The sequence below is a fragment of the Mustela nigripes genome, chromosome 13 (genome assembly GCF_022355385.1).
Source record: "Mustela nigripes isolate SB6536 chromosome 13, MUSNIG.SB6536, whole genome shotgun sequence".
Classification (NCBI taxonomy): domain Eukaryota; kingdom Metazoa; phylum Chordata; class Mammalia; order Carnivora; family Mustelidae; genus Mustela; species Mustela nigripes.
In genome coordinates this window covers 50701542-50721037 of record NC_081569.1, presented here as the reverse complement: position 1 = coordinate 50721037, position 19496 = coordinate 50701542, and the positions used below count along the sequence as shown (strand labels likewise).

The 19496-nt window shown below is 35.7% G+C and overlaps 1 protein-coding gene across 1 annotated transcript; it reads right to left on the bottom strand.

The window, feature by feature from the left end:
* Positions 1-2743: 2743 nt before the first annotated feature.
* On the bottom strand, positions 2744-3770 carry LOC131998632 (olfactory receptor 4K15). The gene has a single exon (XM_059371124.1). It carries the CDS (start codon positions 3716-3718, stop codon positions 2744-2746), a length of 975 nt encoding a protein of 324 aa, XP_059227107.1. The 5' UTR covers positions 3719-3770.
* Between the last annotated feature and the right edge of the window lie 15726 nt (positions 3771-19496).

Here is a 19496-nt window from a genome sequence, read left to right as displayed (position 1 = left end):
CTTCCAGTTCTATGAAGAATGAAACGGGTGAAAGCAAACATCCTAGTCTTATCCCTGATCTCAGAAGGAGAGCTCTCAGGTTTTTACCATTGAGTATGATGTTAGGTATGGGTCTTTTCGTATATGGCCTTTATTATGTTGAAGTATACTTCCTCTAAACCTACTTTGTTGAGGGTTTTTATCATGAATGGATGTTGTACTTCGTCAAATGCCTTATCTCCACCTTTTGAAGTGATAGAATGGTTTTTCTCATTTCTCTTGTTGATGCAATGTATCACGTATCAACTGTTCCTTATTTTTTTTATTATCTTTTTTAGAGAGGGGGAGAGGAAGAGGATGAGAGAATCTTAAGCAGATTCAATGTGCAGCATGGAGCCCAGGTGTGGTCTCTGTCCTGAGATCATGACCTGAGTTGGCCCTTAACCAGCTCAGCCAGCCAGGCACCTCACTATTAACTGCTCTATAAATATTTGTTAGAATTCCCTGTGAATCCATCAAGTCCTGGGCTTTTATTTGTTGGGAATTTTGGGGTTGTTGATTTGATTTTGTTACTACTACTTGTTTTGTTCAGGTTTTTAATTTCTTCTTGTTTCAGCATTGGAAAATGTTTTTAAGATGTTCAGTATATGTTTGTTGGGGATGTATCCATTTTTCTAGTACATCCAATTTGTTAGCATGTAATTTTTCATAGTATCCTCTTATACTCATGTGTATTTCTGTAGTATCAGCTGATACTGTTCTTTCATTTTTGATTTCATTTATTTGTGTTCTTTCTTTTTTCTTGATTAGTCTGGCTATACATCTACCATTTTTAATTATCTTTTCAAAGAACTACCTCTTGGTTTCATTGAACCTTTCTGGTTTTGTTTTGTTTTGTTTTTTTCTCTGTATTTCATTATTTCTACTCTAATATTTATTATTTCCTTTATTCTGTTAACTTTGGCCTTTGGTATTCTTCTTTTAGGTGTAAGATTAGATTGTTTTTTGATGGTTTTCTACTTTTTATTATTATTATTATCATTATTATTATTATTACTATGTTCAGTTAGCCAACATGTGGTACATCATTGGTTTTTGATGTAGTGTTCAGTGATTCATTAGCTGCATATAACACCCAGTGCTCATCACAACATGTGCCCACCTTAATACCCATTATCCAGTTACCCAATATCCCCAACCCCAAGGGGATTATATTAAGTGAAATAAGTCAACCAGAGGAAGAAAATTATCATACAATTTCACTCCTATGTGGAACATAAGGAATAGCACAAAGATGTTTTTTACTTTCTGTATGTAGCCTTGTATCCACTATAAATATCCCTCATGGAATTGCTTTTGCCTTTAGATCAATAATAAGTTGTTACCCTCTGGTCCAAAAATGAGAACTTAATTTTTATTTCAGTAATAATAGTTGTAGAATTCCTTTAGGAGATTCTAAAGATTGGAGTCTAGGAAACAGGTAACATTGTAACAGATTATTAAAATAGAATACAGTAGAAAAATATTGGAAAAGTGTGAATATAATAAAATGTGAATATAAAAATAGAGTAAAAGTCTAAAATGAGCTATCATGAGGATTCCTAGAAATCCTTATTTTCATGAGTGATCATGGAAGAGGCATTTCATTGCTACCCCAAAGTTCTTGAAATAGGGTTCTGTCATTTTCTGGACCTGCATTATGCAATATAAAAATAAAATTATAGCTAAGTCCACATAGGAAAATGATTATTTCTACCAACTATTAAAATGTAAAAAACTACCTTATCTGAGAAGACAGGAATTATGAATACCTATGGAGAGAGTGTGTTTTATATGAACTTTCAGACTCCCATAATCAAGATGACAAGTGGTAAAGAACTCATCTATGAAGTTCTCCAGATTATTTTATCAGTATTAAACATAAATTAAGGGGTGCCTGGTAGCTCATTGGGTTAGGCGTTTGCCTTTGGGTCAGGTCATGATCCTTGAGGCCTGGGATCTAGCCCTGAATTTGGGTTCCCTGCTCAGCAGAGATTCTGCTTCTCTCTTTCTCTTTACCTCTGCCTTTCTCCCTGCTCATGCTGGACTCTCTCTCTCCCTCTCTCTCTCAAATAAATAAATACAGTCTGTTTATAAAAATAAACAGAAATTACCCCAACTAAAGGCAGCACACTCTGGTGAATAAATTTATTCAGCTTGTTGTTTCCATGAATAATATGTATGAAGAAGCAACATTGAAGAAGGATTTGTGAAAGTGTTGACTATAAATACGTTTGCTGGATAGCCTTGCTATTTTACATGTTACTGTAACATTAACACCAATAATAGAATTGGCTTCATGTGTTCATTTACCTAGCACTGTGTGAAATGTAGTCTTATCTACGTGTGTCATGTATATGTTAATAGATCTATTTTCTCTATTGTATAGGATAATATACCTATTACTCCATAATTGGCATCTGAGTTTTGAGAGGAAGAGGTACAGTTTATTTATTATATATGAGTAAATGCCATTTCTCAATGTATTCAAGGGCTGTATTTTAAAAAATTTAATAAAAAAATACAAAATAAATATAGGACACACAAATAAGGCTAGAGATTCTAAATATCAGTAAGGTCCAATCTTTGGGTTTTATTATTATAATTACTCTTTCAATCAAGTTGATCCACCCTTTCTGCTGGTTAAAATTATCTACTTTAACATCATAGTGATTCCATTTATAATTGTCTAGAGTCAAGGCTACAGTAGTTACGTTGTATAAGTTTACTTTGTTTCCCAGAAAAGAACATTTCTTATGACTGTAGAAACCTGACTAGGCTTCAGGTACCGACTCTTCAGTTTTGACATGGCTGCCTTCACTTCTTTGTTCCTTAGAGTGTAAATAACTGGGTTTAAGATGGGAGTAAAGATGGTGTAAAACACAGCAAGGACTTTGTCAACAGAATAACTGCTAAAGGGCCACACGTAGATGAAGATGCATGGACCAAAGAACAATGTGACCACAGTGATATGAGCAGTCAGTGTGGAACGGGCCTTTGCCATGCTGGCAGAGGAGCGGTTCCTGACGGTGATAAGTATCACAGTGTAGGAGACAACCAAGAGGAGAAAGGAGCTCATAGAAAGAAAGCCGCTATCTGCAACTATAAGTAGGCTGACAACATAAGTGTCTATGCAGGCCAGCTTTGTCACTAGAGGGAGGTCACAGAAAAAACTGTCTACTTGATTTGGGCCACAAAAAGGCAAGTTAACAGTAAATGCCAACTGGCTAGTAGTATGGATGAACCCCACGAGCCAGGAGATAAGAACAAGTATAATACACACACGGCGACTCATTATTGTCATGTAGTGGAGAGGTTTGCATATAGCAACGTAACGGTCATAAGCCATGGATACAAGGAGCACCATTTCACTGCCAGTGAAAAGGTGAACAAAGAAAATCTGGGCCAGGCAGGCATCAAACGAAATAGTCTTGCGCTCAACCAGAAAGTCTGCAATCATTTTGGGGGTAGCAAAAGAGGCAACGCATATATCTATAAAAGAGAGGTTCGCAAGCAGGAAGTACATGGGGGTATGAAGGCGGGCATCTGAGGTTACAGTGAGGATGATAAGAAAGTTGCCCAGCAGTATTGCTAGGTAAAGTAGTGAAAATATGAGAAACAAGAAAGGCTGGAGCTCCTGGGAATTAGAGAGCCCCAGCAACACAAACTCGGTTACCCGGGAATGATTTGTCTCATTCATTGACTTTGGGAGGATTGTATCTTGTTACCTGAAGAGGAGAGAAACAGAGATCAGTCAGTAAGCATGGGTTTCATTTCCCAGTTTCACGTCCTTCCTTAGAGATTCCAATTTCTGCTTATATTTATGTATCTGAATTTTCATGCATCATTAAAAATTATACAGGCAGCATAATAACAGTAATAAAGAGGGATGGAAGAGTTTTGAGATTTAGGACATTGGTATATCCAGTTATATGAATTTGAGGAATATAATCTACTTGCTTTACAAATGAAATTGAAAATCTGAAATGTTTTCTTGACATGATAGAAATCCAGTCTAAGAAATTACAGAGATAAAATATGAACCATTTTTTTACAATAAAGTCTAACAATTTTTTGAATGCCTAACACAGAGAAAGATAGGATCAACAATGTTGATCCCAAAAGTGAGACACAAAAGTGTGTATACTATATGATCCTATTTAAATAAAGTTCAAAAATAGGCCATACTGATACATGATATTTAAAAAGCTCCTGGAGTGGTTATCCTGGAAGGGGAATAGGGACATAAAGGTGACAGGAAGGGCTTCTGAAGTGCTTGTAATGTTCTGTTGCTTGATGTGGTTGATAGGTACAAGTGTTTGCTTTGTGAAAACTTACAAGATGTGCAAGATCTGCCAGATGTACTTCTGTGCGTATTTTATTTATTAATAAAAAATTCAAGAGATAATGAGAAACCATTACATGGTGTGAGAACTCATAGGCAGAATCATTGCTTTGAGTGATTAGGTCTTATTCCCTTCTCTGCTCTGTTATAAATTATATGAACTAAAACACAAAACCTAGCAAAACCCAAAGGTCTAGAGCTTATTGGAACTCTTTCTAGAGTTGTGACTCATCTCTTCCTGGAGTTCTGTTTTATGAAAGAATCGAGTACATTTGTTCTTTTGAGCTTTTCCCTAATGTTAAGTTTCATTAACCTCAGCTATTGTTGCTAATAGCCACATATGTATTATTGAATTATGACTGATATTTTATTTAATTTGAGGCTTTTAAAAATTATAGTTATACAGTAGTATTCATAGTAAGAAATCCAGACCATGAAAAAACATTGTTTCTTTTTTTGTTGTTCAGTTATTGTATATTCTATTTTATCAACACTTTCTCCCTTTTATGTTATTTATACTTTTATAAGCTATCTAGAACTTGGAAACATTGAATAGTGAATAAGAAAAAGAAAATGTGAAATGTAAAGACATTTCTATATATATATCTAAATCACTTCTTTGGAAGGGAGTGTCTTTTATTTAACTGATTTCTAATTATTTGCAGTTTTTTTTTATATTAATATCTTCTTAAATCTAGTTGCAAATTGCCTAGTGTTTCCTTGAGTTTCACTGGAGGATGTACACATAAAGAAAGGGCATGTGATAAATAATTTTAACACTCAGGAACCAAATTCAGGGACTCACCCCTATATTTCAAATCTCCAGTTGTCTTGAAAATACTCCCAAAGAATTCACATATTATCACCAATTATATAAAAACTATGGCTCATGGATTTTCAGAAGAGACTACCGACAGAGTCTAAAATCAGAAGAGGCTGGAGGTAAAATTATGCAGTGGAGTAAGTTTGTCTTTGAGAAACCACCACATTCTTCTTGGTGTTTCTCCCTTCCTCATCTTTTCTTGGTAGCCAGTTTTTGAGTTAACTCCAGGTACACAGAATGGCCTATGCTCCCTGGGAAACACCCTTACTCAGACTCCTTAACACAAATACTGTAATGAATGCCTAGACGCAGACAAGAAAATGATACCCAGCAAGACTAACGAATAGGGGCTCTTATGTGTCCTATCAGAAACAGCAAGCCTTCAATTAAGCATGGGGAATGACTCTCTCAGGAAGACCTTCTAGAGTTACAGCAGAAAGGGGTGGCAGAAGATTTTTTGGTATCTTTAAAATAAAACACATAATTAATTTATGTGAGAAAGTCACCACAGGAATCATCCTCCCAATAAATCTTCAAAGCTCTATGCTTTGATGCCAGTGGCTTCTTGGGGCAGGGGGGGAGGCAGAAAAAGAAAACGCTGTGTTTTCCATGAAGGAAAATAGTAGGCACATTGATTTAGTCAAGAGCTGGGTTTCTTGATATAGGAGACAAGCCTGATGAGCGACAGAAACTATAAATAAGTGTACACTAAATAGAAATTCTTTAGTTTTGCTATTAATGCTTTCTTTTTAAGGTTATTGGGTCTGTAAGTAAGTACGTGTGCACCCTCTCAGGGCACTGTGATGTGCACTGGTGATAGAACAGTTAAGTTTGCAACTTGCCTCCTGAGAGATCACTTAGAAATACTTATCCCTTTTTTAGTGAAGCTAGTGAGTCCTCATCTTCCATCACTGCCTATCACATTCCTTTTAAATGAAATAGGCTGTCTTTTTACACCAAGTAAAACTGCTGTAAAAAGTGAAAACATAAAGCTCTTAAAATTATTAAAAACAACAACAACTATGTTAAGGGCACTTGAGTGACCCAGTCAGTTAAGCACCTGACTCTTGGTTTTGGCTCAGGCCATGATCTCAGGGTTATGGGATCAAGCCCACAAACAGCTCCACATGCTGGGTAGAATCTACTTGAGGATTCTCTATCTCTCTCTCTTTCTCCTTCTCCTGCTCTCCACATTCCTACATGCTCTCTCAATAAATAAGTAAAATTAAAAAAAAAATAGGGTTGCTCAGGTGGCTCAGTCGATTAAGCATCTATCCCAGGGTTTTGGGATCAAGTTCCAATCAGGCTCCCTGCTTCTCCCTCTCCCTCTGCTGCTTCCCCATGCTTGTGCTCTCTTGCTGTCTCTGTCAGATGAATAAATAAAGTCTTTAAAGATAATAAAATAATGTGTTTCAATCAGTATTTTCTGATAATTTTACATGCTCAAAGATTGTATGACTCGATTCATCCAATAATGAGTTTCTAAGTAGTAGATGTGTTCTTTAAAGACCAATCTTTCATTTCTTATAGTTTTTAAAAGTAAATTAATGCATGCATACAGGATTATACTATGTGGTCCTCAGGTCCCTCCTTTTTGAAATTCTGTCAAATAAATCTTTTCCTACTACTTTTATTTTGGATATTATGACTGGTGGATTAAGTGAAGTAAGTAAAAGTATTGGTTACAAGAGGCCAGCAAACACTCTCAGATCAAGATTCATCTTTCACTAGTTTTTGGGCATTGCCACTGTTTTTACCCTCTCTAAATCCTGATCAGAAATGTAACACTCATTAGAGACAAATGCTAGTGTGTGGTCTTTGTAAGGATACTAACAAAGCACTTTCACTTACCTAAGATGGGTCGTGCGGATATAACCTGTAATTTATAGTCATTAATGCTTAGTAAGAATTCAGTTGTTACTTCCACATCTCCTAAGAAAATAGACCTGACTCTGTAGAGATGAATCATAAAGTTTACTTTTAAATAAGAAGGAAATAGAGTGAGGGTGTCCGTAGCCAGGATGGACTGTCTTCATAGAGGTGAGAGAAGGCTGAATGCGGTACTTGAATTTAGGTCTGGAGTAGCTGGGGTAGTACTTGGAGCCCTCAGGAATCTAGAGAGAAGACAAAAAGGTGGACATGCTAAAGCAATATTTCCTGTTTCAGTTTTATAAAGAATTCTGCCTAACTATAGCTGTCTTCTGTTTTTGATAGCAGTAAACTAGATGATTACAAATAACTTTCAGAGACCTCTAGAAATCAGTATCAATCATTGGCAACTCAGGATTACATGAGGAGGATTATTTCTTAATCCTTCAAGTATGGCATATTTACCCTCATATGTTAGGAAAATGTTTTTTCAACTTAACTTCCTCCGATAAGTCCAAAAGTTTGGATGAAATTCTTCAGATTTAAGCATTGTTCATAAGGGGAAGTTTCAGCAACAATCTGCAACAATTTCATGTAAGTTTTGTTTAAATATCAGCAAGAATTTTTTTAGGAAGTATCACATAGGGTAGTAATCATTGTGTGATTTGGGGCCCTTAAAGAGAGTTATCAGAATATTGCATCATTTTATCTAAACCATGTATGGGGAATATTTAGGCTTTTTCTTCCCTTCATCTCAATTCCACTTCATTCAAAGTGGAATTTCTTAGGGGGCCCAGAAAAAGAAAAGAACTTTGTCCCTTGTTTCTCATAGTGTGCTCTATATGATCATCAAATAAATGAATCAAACATTTTGTGTAATAGCAATATAAGGAATTTACCACAGTATTAATAAGATTGTAAAAGATAATCATATATGGGCTATCTTTTTTTTAATTTTTTCACAAGAAGGATATATATCAAACAAGATACTTCGATTTTCATGTTACTTGTATTTTCTAGACATGAATTAACAAAGAGAATTCTAATTATAAGTTTTAAAATAGCCTGAAGTCCAAATCAACAGATGATATTCAAAGACATTGTGGAGTATAAAAGAAGTGGTAGCCTGAGATATACAAAATATCTATTCAAATTCTGCCTCTCAATAAATACATTCACAATTTTAGGCAAATCACATACCTTCAAGATGTTCCATGTCTCTTCCTTAAAAAGAGGGAATAAGTCTCCTTCATAATTCTAATATTATCTAATTCTCTGGGTTTTGAAAGCATGACCCACCCCCAAAAGTTAATTCATTGACACAAATATAAAAGGTTGTACTGAAATAAAATTATATTCAGTTAAAAGGCTAAACCCATCCTGGTATTAGCAAATAAATGTGGCATTCAGTTGCTTCTGAGACTTAGATATTTGAGCAGCCAATAGGCAAAATAGATATAAAATAGTCAAAGATTAGTTGAAAGGGTGAGGGCAATCGTCTGTCTCCTGTTCTCTGTTGTGGCCAAATTAGGAGGCTACAGAACAACAGGACTGTTCTTGTCCCTAGATTGATCTTGTCCCAACTGGAAGAAACAACATTCTTCAGGATTAACAGGGTGGGGTGCAAATGTAGGGGAATGCATGTCTTTCCAGACTTAAATCTCCATCATTTATACCTTGAAGTATTCTCAGCACATAGATCTAAGAAAATCCATTAAAATAGTCAGAAGCTAATTAGTGACTTGACATCACTGGATTGCAGTGGCCAAGAGACCCAGAGGAGTATTTGTAGTAGTAGAAATCACCTGTATTAGGGCTAATTATGTGAGAGAGTTTGTGCACAGAGTTACAGTGCATCATCGTGAGGATTTCAAATGGAGAAAGGAGCAGGACTAGTGGAAATGCTTTGTCCTGTTGGACAAAAATGTAACATGGTGGAAAGAAAAGCAGTGAATAGTTTTGTTATTCCTTTCTGTTTCAGGAAAGGTTTAGCTTCATTTAGATCCCAGGAAAGTCAAAAACTGATGAGAAGATATTTGTGCCTTTGCATGATACATAGCAATGCAACATCCTGGTATTTTAATAATTCTAAAAGAGCCACATGCTTAGTTTCCAAGGCAAGGTTTCTGGTGTAGGGCAATGAAAACCATTTTACAGTAGAAGCACTCTATCCTGCAGAGTGGGTTCTAGTGAAGAGACTTAAAGTAAACTCACAAAAATTTAAATTTTTTAGTTGAAAATTTTAGAAAAAAAATTGCTGTTGGGTGAAGCTTTGATGTTCTTCCCTGAGGTTAGTTTGTATTTAAGGGCAGAATATAAAAGAATAAAGAAAGTTTTCTTATTCTCATGTAGAATTTTGATGCTCATATGAGCACTAGAAATAAGCTAATCCAGCATCCTAAATTGTTAGATAGGTTGAATGAATTCTTGAGGAATTAGTTTCTTGACTCATATTGTACTGTGCGGTTTTAGAACATACTTTCAAATGCTTTGTCTAACACCTCTCCTACTGTCCTTGATTCATCTTCTACAAGTTGGAAAATTTTATTTTTTATTTATTTTTTTTAAGTTTTTATTTATTTGTTTGACAGAGAGAGAAAAACACTGGCAGAGAGAAGGGGAAGCTCCCTGCTGAGCAGAGAACCAGATGCAACCTCGATCCCAGAATCCTGAGATCATGACCTGAGCAGAAGGCAGAGGCTTAACCCACTGAGCCACCCAGATGTCCAAATTGGAACATTTTAAATTAATGATTAGAGCTAAGGTGAATCTCTGTGTCTTCCCAAACACATGAATTTAGAGCATTCCTAATTGACTCTTTGGCCAGTACTTCCAGTACAGTTCTTGTTATCTGTTTTTGCACTACCCTTTTCTTGTAGATAATATCTAAAAATCCATCATTTGAAATTTCTTTTCTTCTTAGGGTCTCCTGCTAGCAGGTTTAATACGTTCAAGTGCCTTTGCATCTTTATGAGAAAGAGCCTAAGTGTACACCTCTAATTCTAAGATTTCACATGTATCAGAAGACATCACTGTACCACAAATTTAGTATCTCCAAAACTAACACATTTTCTGTTATAGTAAATACCAACTCTGCCAATGTGATCATTTGCATCCTCTGAAACATCCAGGCTTAAATCATCAATATGATAGATGATGTCTAGGGTCTCATATCCCTATATTTAATTCCCAATCACACTGTTTATTTAGGGTTTTTTTTTTTTTAGTGCTCATTTTCTCTAAACATGAATTATGAACATTCCTCATTGTCACATATAACTTGTAACCTTGATTTTAAATGGTTGCATTATGTTCTACTTTATCAATAAAATACTTAATTCCCACATTGTAGAAAATATAAAATATTTTTTCCCAGTTGAAAAGAAATGTGATTTAAAATAACTTATAGGGGCGCCTGGGTGGGGCTCAGTGGGTTAAAGTTTCTGCCTTTGGCTCAGGTCATGATCCCAGGGTCCTGGGATTGAGCCGTGCATCAGACTCTGCTCAGCAGGGAGCCTGCTTCCCCCTCTCTCTCTCTGCCTGCCTCTCTGCCTCCTTGTGATCTCTCTCTATCTCTCTGTCAAATAAATAAAATATTTAAAAAATAAAATAACATATAAAAATCATCGTTAAAACTTCTGATTGCTTTCTCAGGTTAAGTTCTTAAAGGTAAAATTATTGGAATCAAAACATTTTTAAAAATTAATTAATTTATTTTATTTTTTATTTTTCGCATAACAGTATTCATTATTTTTGCACCACACCCAGTGCTCCATGCAATCCGTGCCCCTATAATGCCCACCAACTGGTACCCCAACCTCCAGCCCCCCACCCCTTCAAAACCCTCAGATTGTTTTTCAGAGTCCCTAGTCTCATGGTTCACCTCCCCTTCCAATTTACCCCAACTCCCTTCTCCTCTCTAACTCCCCATGTCCTCCATGCTATTTGTTATGCTCCACAAATAAGTGAAACCATATGATAATTGACTCTCTCTGCCTGACTTATATCACTCAGCATACTCTCTTCCAGTCCCATCCATGTTGCTACAAAAGTTGGGTATTTGTCCTTTCTGATGGAGGCATAATACTCCATAGTGTATATGGACCACATCTTCCTTATCCATTCGTCCATTGAAGGGCATCTTGGTTCTTTCCACAGTTTGGCAACCGTGGCCATTGCTGCTATGAACATTGGGGTACAGGCGGCCTTTCTTTTCACTACATCTGTATCTTTGGGGTAAATACCCAGTAGTGCAATGGCAGGGTCATAGGGAAGTTCTATTTTTAATCAAGCTTTTGAACATTTATGAGTCTCTGGATTCATAACACAGAACTCCTGACTCTACCCTACAGTTCCATCTACATAAAAAGTTCCCTTTGTATTTGACCACTTCCCCCTCCACAAACCCTTAGCAACTACTAATGTGTCCTCTATGTCCATAGATTTTCCTTTTCCAGACATCATATGTTTAGTGTGTTGCATGTGTAGCCTTTTTCAACTATCTTCTTTCATTTGGTGATATCTATTTAAGATTAATCCATTTCGTTGAATGGATTAGAAGCTCAGTCTTTTATATTATGGTATAATATTCCACTAAATGGATGTACCTCAGCTCATTTTTCCATTTATCTCTTGAAGGACATCTTAGTTGTTTCTTTTTTGTTTGTTTTGGTGATGATGAATAGTTTCTGTAAACATTTATATGCAGGTTTTTGTGTAGATGACTTTCAAATCTGTTGGGAAATCTAATTTGATAAGAAGAAATGTTTGCCTCCATACATTTTAAAGCTTGGGTATTAGGTACAAACAGATTAAGATTTGTACATCTTCTCGAAGAATTAAGCTCTTTAACGTTATGACATGGTTATCTTTATTTTTGATAATTTGTTGATTTTGATAATTTATTAGCCTTCAGAGTCAATTTTTTTATTGTGTTATGTTAGTCACCATAAAGTATGTCATTAGTTTTTGATGCAGTGCTGTAGGATTCATTGTTTATGTAAAACACCCAGTACTCTATATAATATGTGCCCTCCCTAATATCTACATGACTGCCTCAGTTTCCTTATTATGGTTTGCATTGTTTATCTTTCCTCCATCCTTGTCCTCTGGCAGTCTGTGTCTTTAAAGTGGATTTTTTGATGAGAGCAAATATGTGGGTCTTGCTTGTGCTTCATTCTGGCAATATCTGCCTTTTTAGTAGAGTCCTTAGATCGTTTACAGGTAATGTAATTGTTTAATTTGATGTACAGCTACCATCCTGTTAAGTCTTTCTATTTTATCTATTTTTGCTCCTTTCCCACTCTTCCTGCCCTCTGCTAGAATTCTTTTCCTTAGTATCTCATTTCATTTCCACTCTCTATTTTATTTTTTAAAATTTCTGTATAACTTTTGTTTTATATTTTATTAAACTATATTGTAACATTTTCCCATATAAACAGTGTTCTTTTATGGTTAAGGTTTTATTCAAAATATTTATTAAATGTTATATCATTTTTGAGACAATAAAAATAGATAATCAAATTTATTTTGAAAGGCTTTAAGCTTTTGATAAATTTCAGGCTTTAGTTCTTTAAAAACCTTTTTATTGAAGTATGACACACAAAACTTGTACATATTTAATTTATGCATCTTGATGATTCTGAAGATAATTATGGATCCATGAAACAATCACCACAATCTATGCCATAAACCTATCTGTTACCTCCAAATGTTTTTTCCCACCCAACTGTATTTATTGTTACTTTGTTGTGATAAGAACATTTAACATAAAATTACTCTCTTAGCATTATTTTAAGTATACAATATGATATTGTTAACTATAGGTACTAGCTATACAGTAGATCTCTAGGATCTATTCATCCTGTATAACTGAAACTTCACTTTTTTTGTTTATAAGTTTCACTGTTTTTCCCAATTTTATTGAAATATAATTTATAATTTTTTGAATTTAAATAATATATTTCAGTGATTTTAATGTGTAAAATGATCATCACAATAAAGTTAGTTAATATCTGTCATCTCACAGAGTTAACATTTTGTGAATGTATGGTGAGAACATTTAAGATTTACTCTCAGAACAGATTTCAGGGTATAACACATTATTACATTTGAACTCCAGAAATTATTCATCTTATAACTGAAACTTTGTAAACTTTGACTAGGTTAATACTACCCTGTTTCCCCAGCCCCCAATCCCTAGCAACCACCATTCTACTCTCTGCTTCTATGATTTTGACTATTTAGATTCCTCATATAAATGGTATAAGGTCACACTTGTCCTTCTGTCTCTGGCTTACTTCACTTAACATAGTATCTTTCAGATTCATCAGTATTATTGCAAAGAGCATAATTTCCTTTTTTCTTTAAGGCTGAATAGTATTTCATTGTATGTATACACCACATTATCTTTACTCAGTGGATATTTAGGTCCTCTCTTGGTTATTGTGAATAACACTGCAATGAACATTGAAGTACATGTATCTCTTCAAGATTCTGATTTCAATGCCTTTGGGTATACAGTCAGAAGTGGGGTTCCTGAATCATATGCGAGCTCTGTCTTTTTCATTTTTTGAGAAAACTTACTGTTTTCCATAGTGGTAGAACCAGTTTAAATTTCCACCAACATTGTACAAGTGTTCATTTTCTTCACATTCACTATTGGCTTTATTTATTCATTTTAATACATACTTTTTTAATCCAGTCTAGCAATTTTAATTTTAATAAGTGTGTTTAGACTGTATGCACTTAACATGATGATTGATATGGTTGGATTTTGAGTTCATCATCTTGTTTCCTTTTGTCTCTCGCTTTTTTTTTTTTTTTTTGGCCTTCTTTTGATTTTTGAGTATGGCTTTTATTCTAATTTATCTCCTTAGTTGGCTTCTTACAGTTAAGTGTTTATTTTATTAGTCATTTTAAGTTTATGATCGGTTTCTAAATCAACACATCTACCTTTAAGTATTATTGTACCATTTCACACATAGTATATGAACCCTAAAATAGTCTGTGTACTTATTTTTTCTTTCTAGTCATTTGTGTATTATTATGTATTTTACTTCTTCATATGTTTAAGTTCTAAATTACATTGTTACTGTCTTTAAACACCTAATTATCATTTAGAAAACCTGAAAATATAAAAAGTTTTATGTCTTTGGGGCACCTGGGTGGCTCAGTAGGTTGAGCGTCTGCCTTTGGCTCCAGTCATGGTCTCCGGGTCCTGGGATCGAGCCCCACATCATGCTCTCTGCTCAGCGGGGAGCCTGCTTCCCTTCCTCTGTCTGCCTGCCTCTCTGCCTACTTGTGATCTCTCTCTCTGTGTCAAATAAATAAAAAATTTTTAAAAAAAAGTTTTATGTCTTCACTCATAAGGAAGGAAATCCTCTTCAAGGATTTCCTTTAAAAATTTCTTGAAGTGTATGTCTAATATAATTCTTTCAGTATTGTAACTTCTGAAAAATATGATATTTTGCTTTTAGAATATGTTTGATGCATATAGGATCTAAGATGGCAGTTCTTTTTGTCTGCAGTTCTTTAAGTATATTCCTTGACTGTCTTCTGCTTGCATTACTTCCAATGAGAAATCAGTTACCATTCTTAAATTTGTTTTTCTATGCATGGTATGTTTTTATCTCCTCCATCTGTTTTTTTGTAAATTTTATTTAAATTCCATTAGCCAGCATATAGGAAATACTTTGTTTCAGATATAGGATTCAATAACTTACCAGTTGTATATAACACCCACTGCTCATCACATCACATGCCCTCCTTATTGCCCATCATCCAATTACTCCATTCCCCCACCCCCTTCCTCTCCAGGAACTCTCAGTTTGTTTCCTATAATTAAGAGTCTCTAATGGTTTTTCTCCCTCTCTGTTGACTTCCCATTCAGTTTTGCCCTCCATTACCCCATGATCCTCTGTCCTGATTTTTATATTCCACATATGAGTGAAATCATATGATAATTGTCTTTCTCTGATAGACTTACTTAGTTCATCATAATGCCTTCCCCTTCCAACCATGTTGATGTAAATATTAAATATTCATCCTTTCTGATGGCTGAGTAATAGTTCATTGTATACATATATGTACACATCTTCTTTATCCATCCATTTGTTGATAGACATCTCAGCTCTTTCCACAGTTTGGCTATTGTGAACATTGCTGCTATGAACATTGAGGTGCAGGTGTCCCTTCAGATCACTACATTTGTATCTTTGGGGTAAATGCCTAGTAATGCAATTATAATAATAGTGGATTCTAGGGTAGCTCTATTTTTACTTCTTGAGGAGCCTCCATGCTGTTTTCAGAGAAGCTGCACCAACTTTCATTCACACCAACAGCATAAGAGGGTTCCCTTGCTCTGCATTCTCTCCAACACTTGTTTCATGTCTTGTTACTTTTAGCCTTTCTGACTAGTGTGAGGTGGTATCTCATTGTGGTTTTGCTTTCTATTTCCGTGATGCCATGTGATGTTGTCCATTTTTTCTTGTGTCTGTTGGCCATTTCTCTCTTCTTTGGAAACATGTCTGTTCATGTCTTCTGCCATTGCTTGACTGAATATCTGTTATTTTGGTGTTGAGATTGATATGTTCTTTAACCCACTGAGCCACCCAGGCGCCCGATACTGATATGTTCTTTATAGATATTGGATTCAAGCCCTTTATTTGATATGTCCTTTGCAAATATCTTGTCCCATTCTGAATTTGCCTTTTAGTTTTGTTGACTATTTCCTTCGCTATGAAGAATTTTTTTTTTTTTTTTAATCTTGGTGAAGCCCCAGTAGTTCATTTTTGTTTTTGTTTCCCTTGTCTCTGGAGATATATCTAGCAAGAAGCTTGTATGGCCCCAGTTGAAGAGGTTGCTGCCTGTGTTCTCTAGGATTTGGATGGATTCCTGTCTCACATTTAGGTCCTTCATCCAGTTTGAGTTTAATTTTCTGTATGGAGTAAGAGAATGGTCCTGTTTTATTCTTTTACATGTGGCTGTCTAATATTCCCAGCACCATTTATTGAAAGGACTGTCATTTTTCCATCAGATGTTCTTTCCTGCTTTGTTAAAGATTAGCTTTCCATAGAGTTGATCATCCATATCTGGGTTCTCTGTTATGTTCTGTTGACCTGTGTATCTGTTTTGATGCCAGTACCATACTGTCCTGAAGAGTATTGCTTTGTAATGTAGCTTTAAGTCTGGCATTGTGATCCCTCAGCTTTGGTTTTCTTTTTCAACATTCCTCTGGCTATTTGCATTCTCTTCTGAGTCCATACAAATTGTAGAATTATTTGTTCCATCTCTGAAAAAAGTCGATGGTATTTTGATAGGGATTGAATTGAATACGTAAATAGCTCTGAGTAGCATGTACATTTTAATGATATTTATTCTTCGAATCCATGAGCATGGAAAGTTTTTCAAATTCTTTGTGTCTTCTTCAATTTCTTTTATAAGTGTTATGTAGTATTTAGAGTACATATCTTCTTTGGTTAGGTTTACAGTTAGGTATCTAGCTGTATCTAGGTTTGGGTATGATTATAAATGGGATTGATTCCTTAAACACTTTTTTAAAAATTTATTTTTTATTTATTTTCAGCATAACAGTATTCATTATTTTTGCACCACACCCAGTGCTCCATGCAATCCGTGCCCTTATAATACCCACCAACTGGTACCCCGACCTCCCGCCACCACCCCTTCAAAACCCTCAGATTGTTTTTCAAAGTCCATAGTCTCTCATGGTTCACCTCCCCTTCCAATTTCCCCCAACTCCCTTTTCCTCTCAAACTCCCCATGTCCTCCATGCTATTTGTTATGCTCCACACAGAAGTGAAACCATATGATAATTGCCGCTCTCTGCTTGATTTATTTCACTCAGCAGAATCTCTTCCAGTTCAGTCCATGTTGCTACAAAAGTTAGGTATTCAACCTTTCTGATGGAGGCATAATACTCCATAGTGTATATGGACCACATCTTCCTTATCCATTCGACCATTGAAGGGCATCTTGGTTTTTTCCAGTTTGGCAACCGTGGCCATTGCTGCTATAAACATTGGGGTACAAATGGCCCTTCTTTTTACTACATCTGTATTTTGGGGGTAAATATCCAGGAGTGCAATTGCAGGGTCATAGGGAAGTTCTATTTTTAATTTCTTGAGTAATCTCCACACTGTTCTCCAAAGAGGCTGCACCAACTTGCATTCCCACCAACAGTGGAAGAGGGTTCCCCTTTCTCCACATCCTCTCCAACACATGTTGTTTCCTGTTTTGTTAATTTAGGCCATTCTAACTGGTGTAAGGTGATATCTCAATGTGGTTTTTTTTTTTGTTGTTTGTTTGTTTTTATTTATAAGATTTTATTTATTTATTTATTTGACAGAGAGAAATTACAAGTACACTGAGAGGCAGGCAGAGAGAGAGAGAAGGAAGCAGGCTCTCTGCTAAGCAGGGAGCCTGCTGCGGGACTCGATCCCAGGACCCTGAGATCATGACCTGAGCCAAAGGCAGCGGCATAACCCACTGAGCCACCCAGGTGCCCCTCTCAATGTGGTTTTAATTTGAATCTCCCTGATGGCTAGTGATGATGAACATTTTTTCATGTGTCTGATAGCCATTTTTATGTCTTCATTGGAGAAGTGTCTGTTCATATCTTCTGCCCATTTTTTGATATGATTGTCTGTTTTGTGTGGGTTGAGTTTGAGGAGATCTTTATAGATCCTGGATATCAACCTTTTGTCTGTAATGTCATTTGCAAATATCTTCTTCCTATTCCGGGGGTTACCTCTTTTTTTTTTAATTAATTTATTTTCAGCATAACAGTGCAGACGTTTTTTGATTTTGATGAAGTCCCAAAAGTTTATTTTCGCTTTTGTTTCCTTTGCCTTTGGAGACATATCTTGAAAGAAGTTGCTGTGGCTGATATTGAAGAGATTACTGCCTATGTTCTCCTCTAGGATTCTGATGGATTCCTGTCTCACGTTGAGGTCTTTTATCCATTTTGAGTTTATCTTTGTGTATGGTGTAAGAGAATGATCGAGTTTCATTCTTCTGCATATAGCTGTCCAGTTTTCCCAGCACCATTTATTGAAGAGACTGTCTTTTTTCTACCATATATTTTTTTTCCTGTTCTGTTGAAGATTAATTGACCATAGAGTTCAGGGTGCATATCTGGACTCTCTACTCTATTCCACAGTTCTATGTGTCTGTTTTTATGCCACTATCATGCTGTCTTGGTGATCACAGCTTTGTAATAAAGCTTGAAATCAGGTAATGTGATGCCTCCAGTTTTAGTTTTGTTTTTCATTTTCTTAGCGATTCAGGGTCTCTTCTGATTCCATACAAATTTTTGGATTATTTGCTCCAGTTCTTTGAAGAATACCAGTGGAATTTTGATCAGAATAGCATTAAAAGTATAGATTGCTCTAGGGAGTATAGACATTTTAACAATGTTTATTCTTCCGATCCAAGAGCATGGAATGGTCTTCCATTTTTTTGTGTCTTCTTCAATTTTTTTCATGAGTGTTCTGTACTTCCTTGAGTACTGATCCTTTACCTCTTTGGTTAAGTTTATACCCAGGTATCTTATGGTTCTTGGTGCTATAGTAAATGGAATCGATTTTCTAATTTCCCTTTCTGTATTTTCATTGTTAGTGTATAAGAAAGCCACTGATTTCTGTATATTGACTTTGTATCCTGCCACGTTGCTGTATTGCTGTATGAGTTCTAGTAGTTTGGGGGTGGAGTCTTTTCAGTTTTCCATATAAAGAAGAATGTCGTCTGCGAAGAGAGAGAGTTTGACTTCTTCATTGCCAATTTGGATACCTTTTATTTCTCTTTATTGTCTGATTGCTGTTGCTAGGACTTCTAATACTATGTTGAACAAGAGTGGTGAGAGTGGGCATCCTTGTCTTGTTCCTGATCTCAACGGGAAGGCTGCAAGCTTTTTCCCATTGAGGATGATATTTGCTGTGCTTCTTTCATAGATAGATTTGATAAGGTTCAGGAATGTTCCCTCTCTCCCTATACTTTGAAGCATTTTAATCTGGAACAGATGCTGGATTTTGTCAAATGCTTTTTCTGCATCTATTGAGAGGACCATGTGGTTCTTCTCTCATCTCTTATTAATTTCTTCTATCACATTGATTGATTTGCAAATGGTGAACCATCCTTTTAGCCCAGGGATGAATCCCACCTGGTCACGGTGGATAATCTGTTTAATGTGCTCTTGGATCCTGTTTCCTAGGATCTTGTTGAGAATCTTAGCATCTCAATTCATCAGGGATATTGGTGTGAAATTCTCCTTTCTGGTAGGGTTTTGCCTGGTTTGAGGATCAGGGTAATGCTGGCTTCATATAATAAGTCAGGAAGTTTTCCTTCTGCTTCAATTTCTTGAAACAGCTTCAGGAGTATAGGTGTTATTTCTTCTTTGAAAGTTTGGTAGAATTCCCCAGG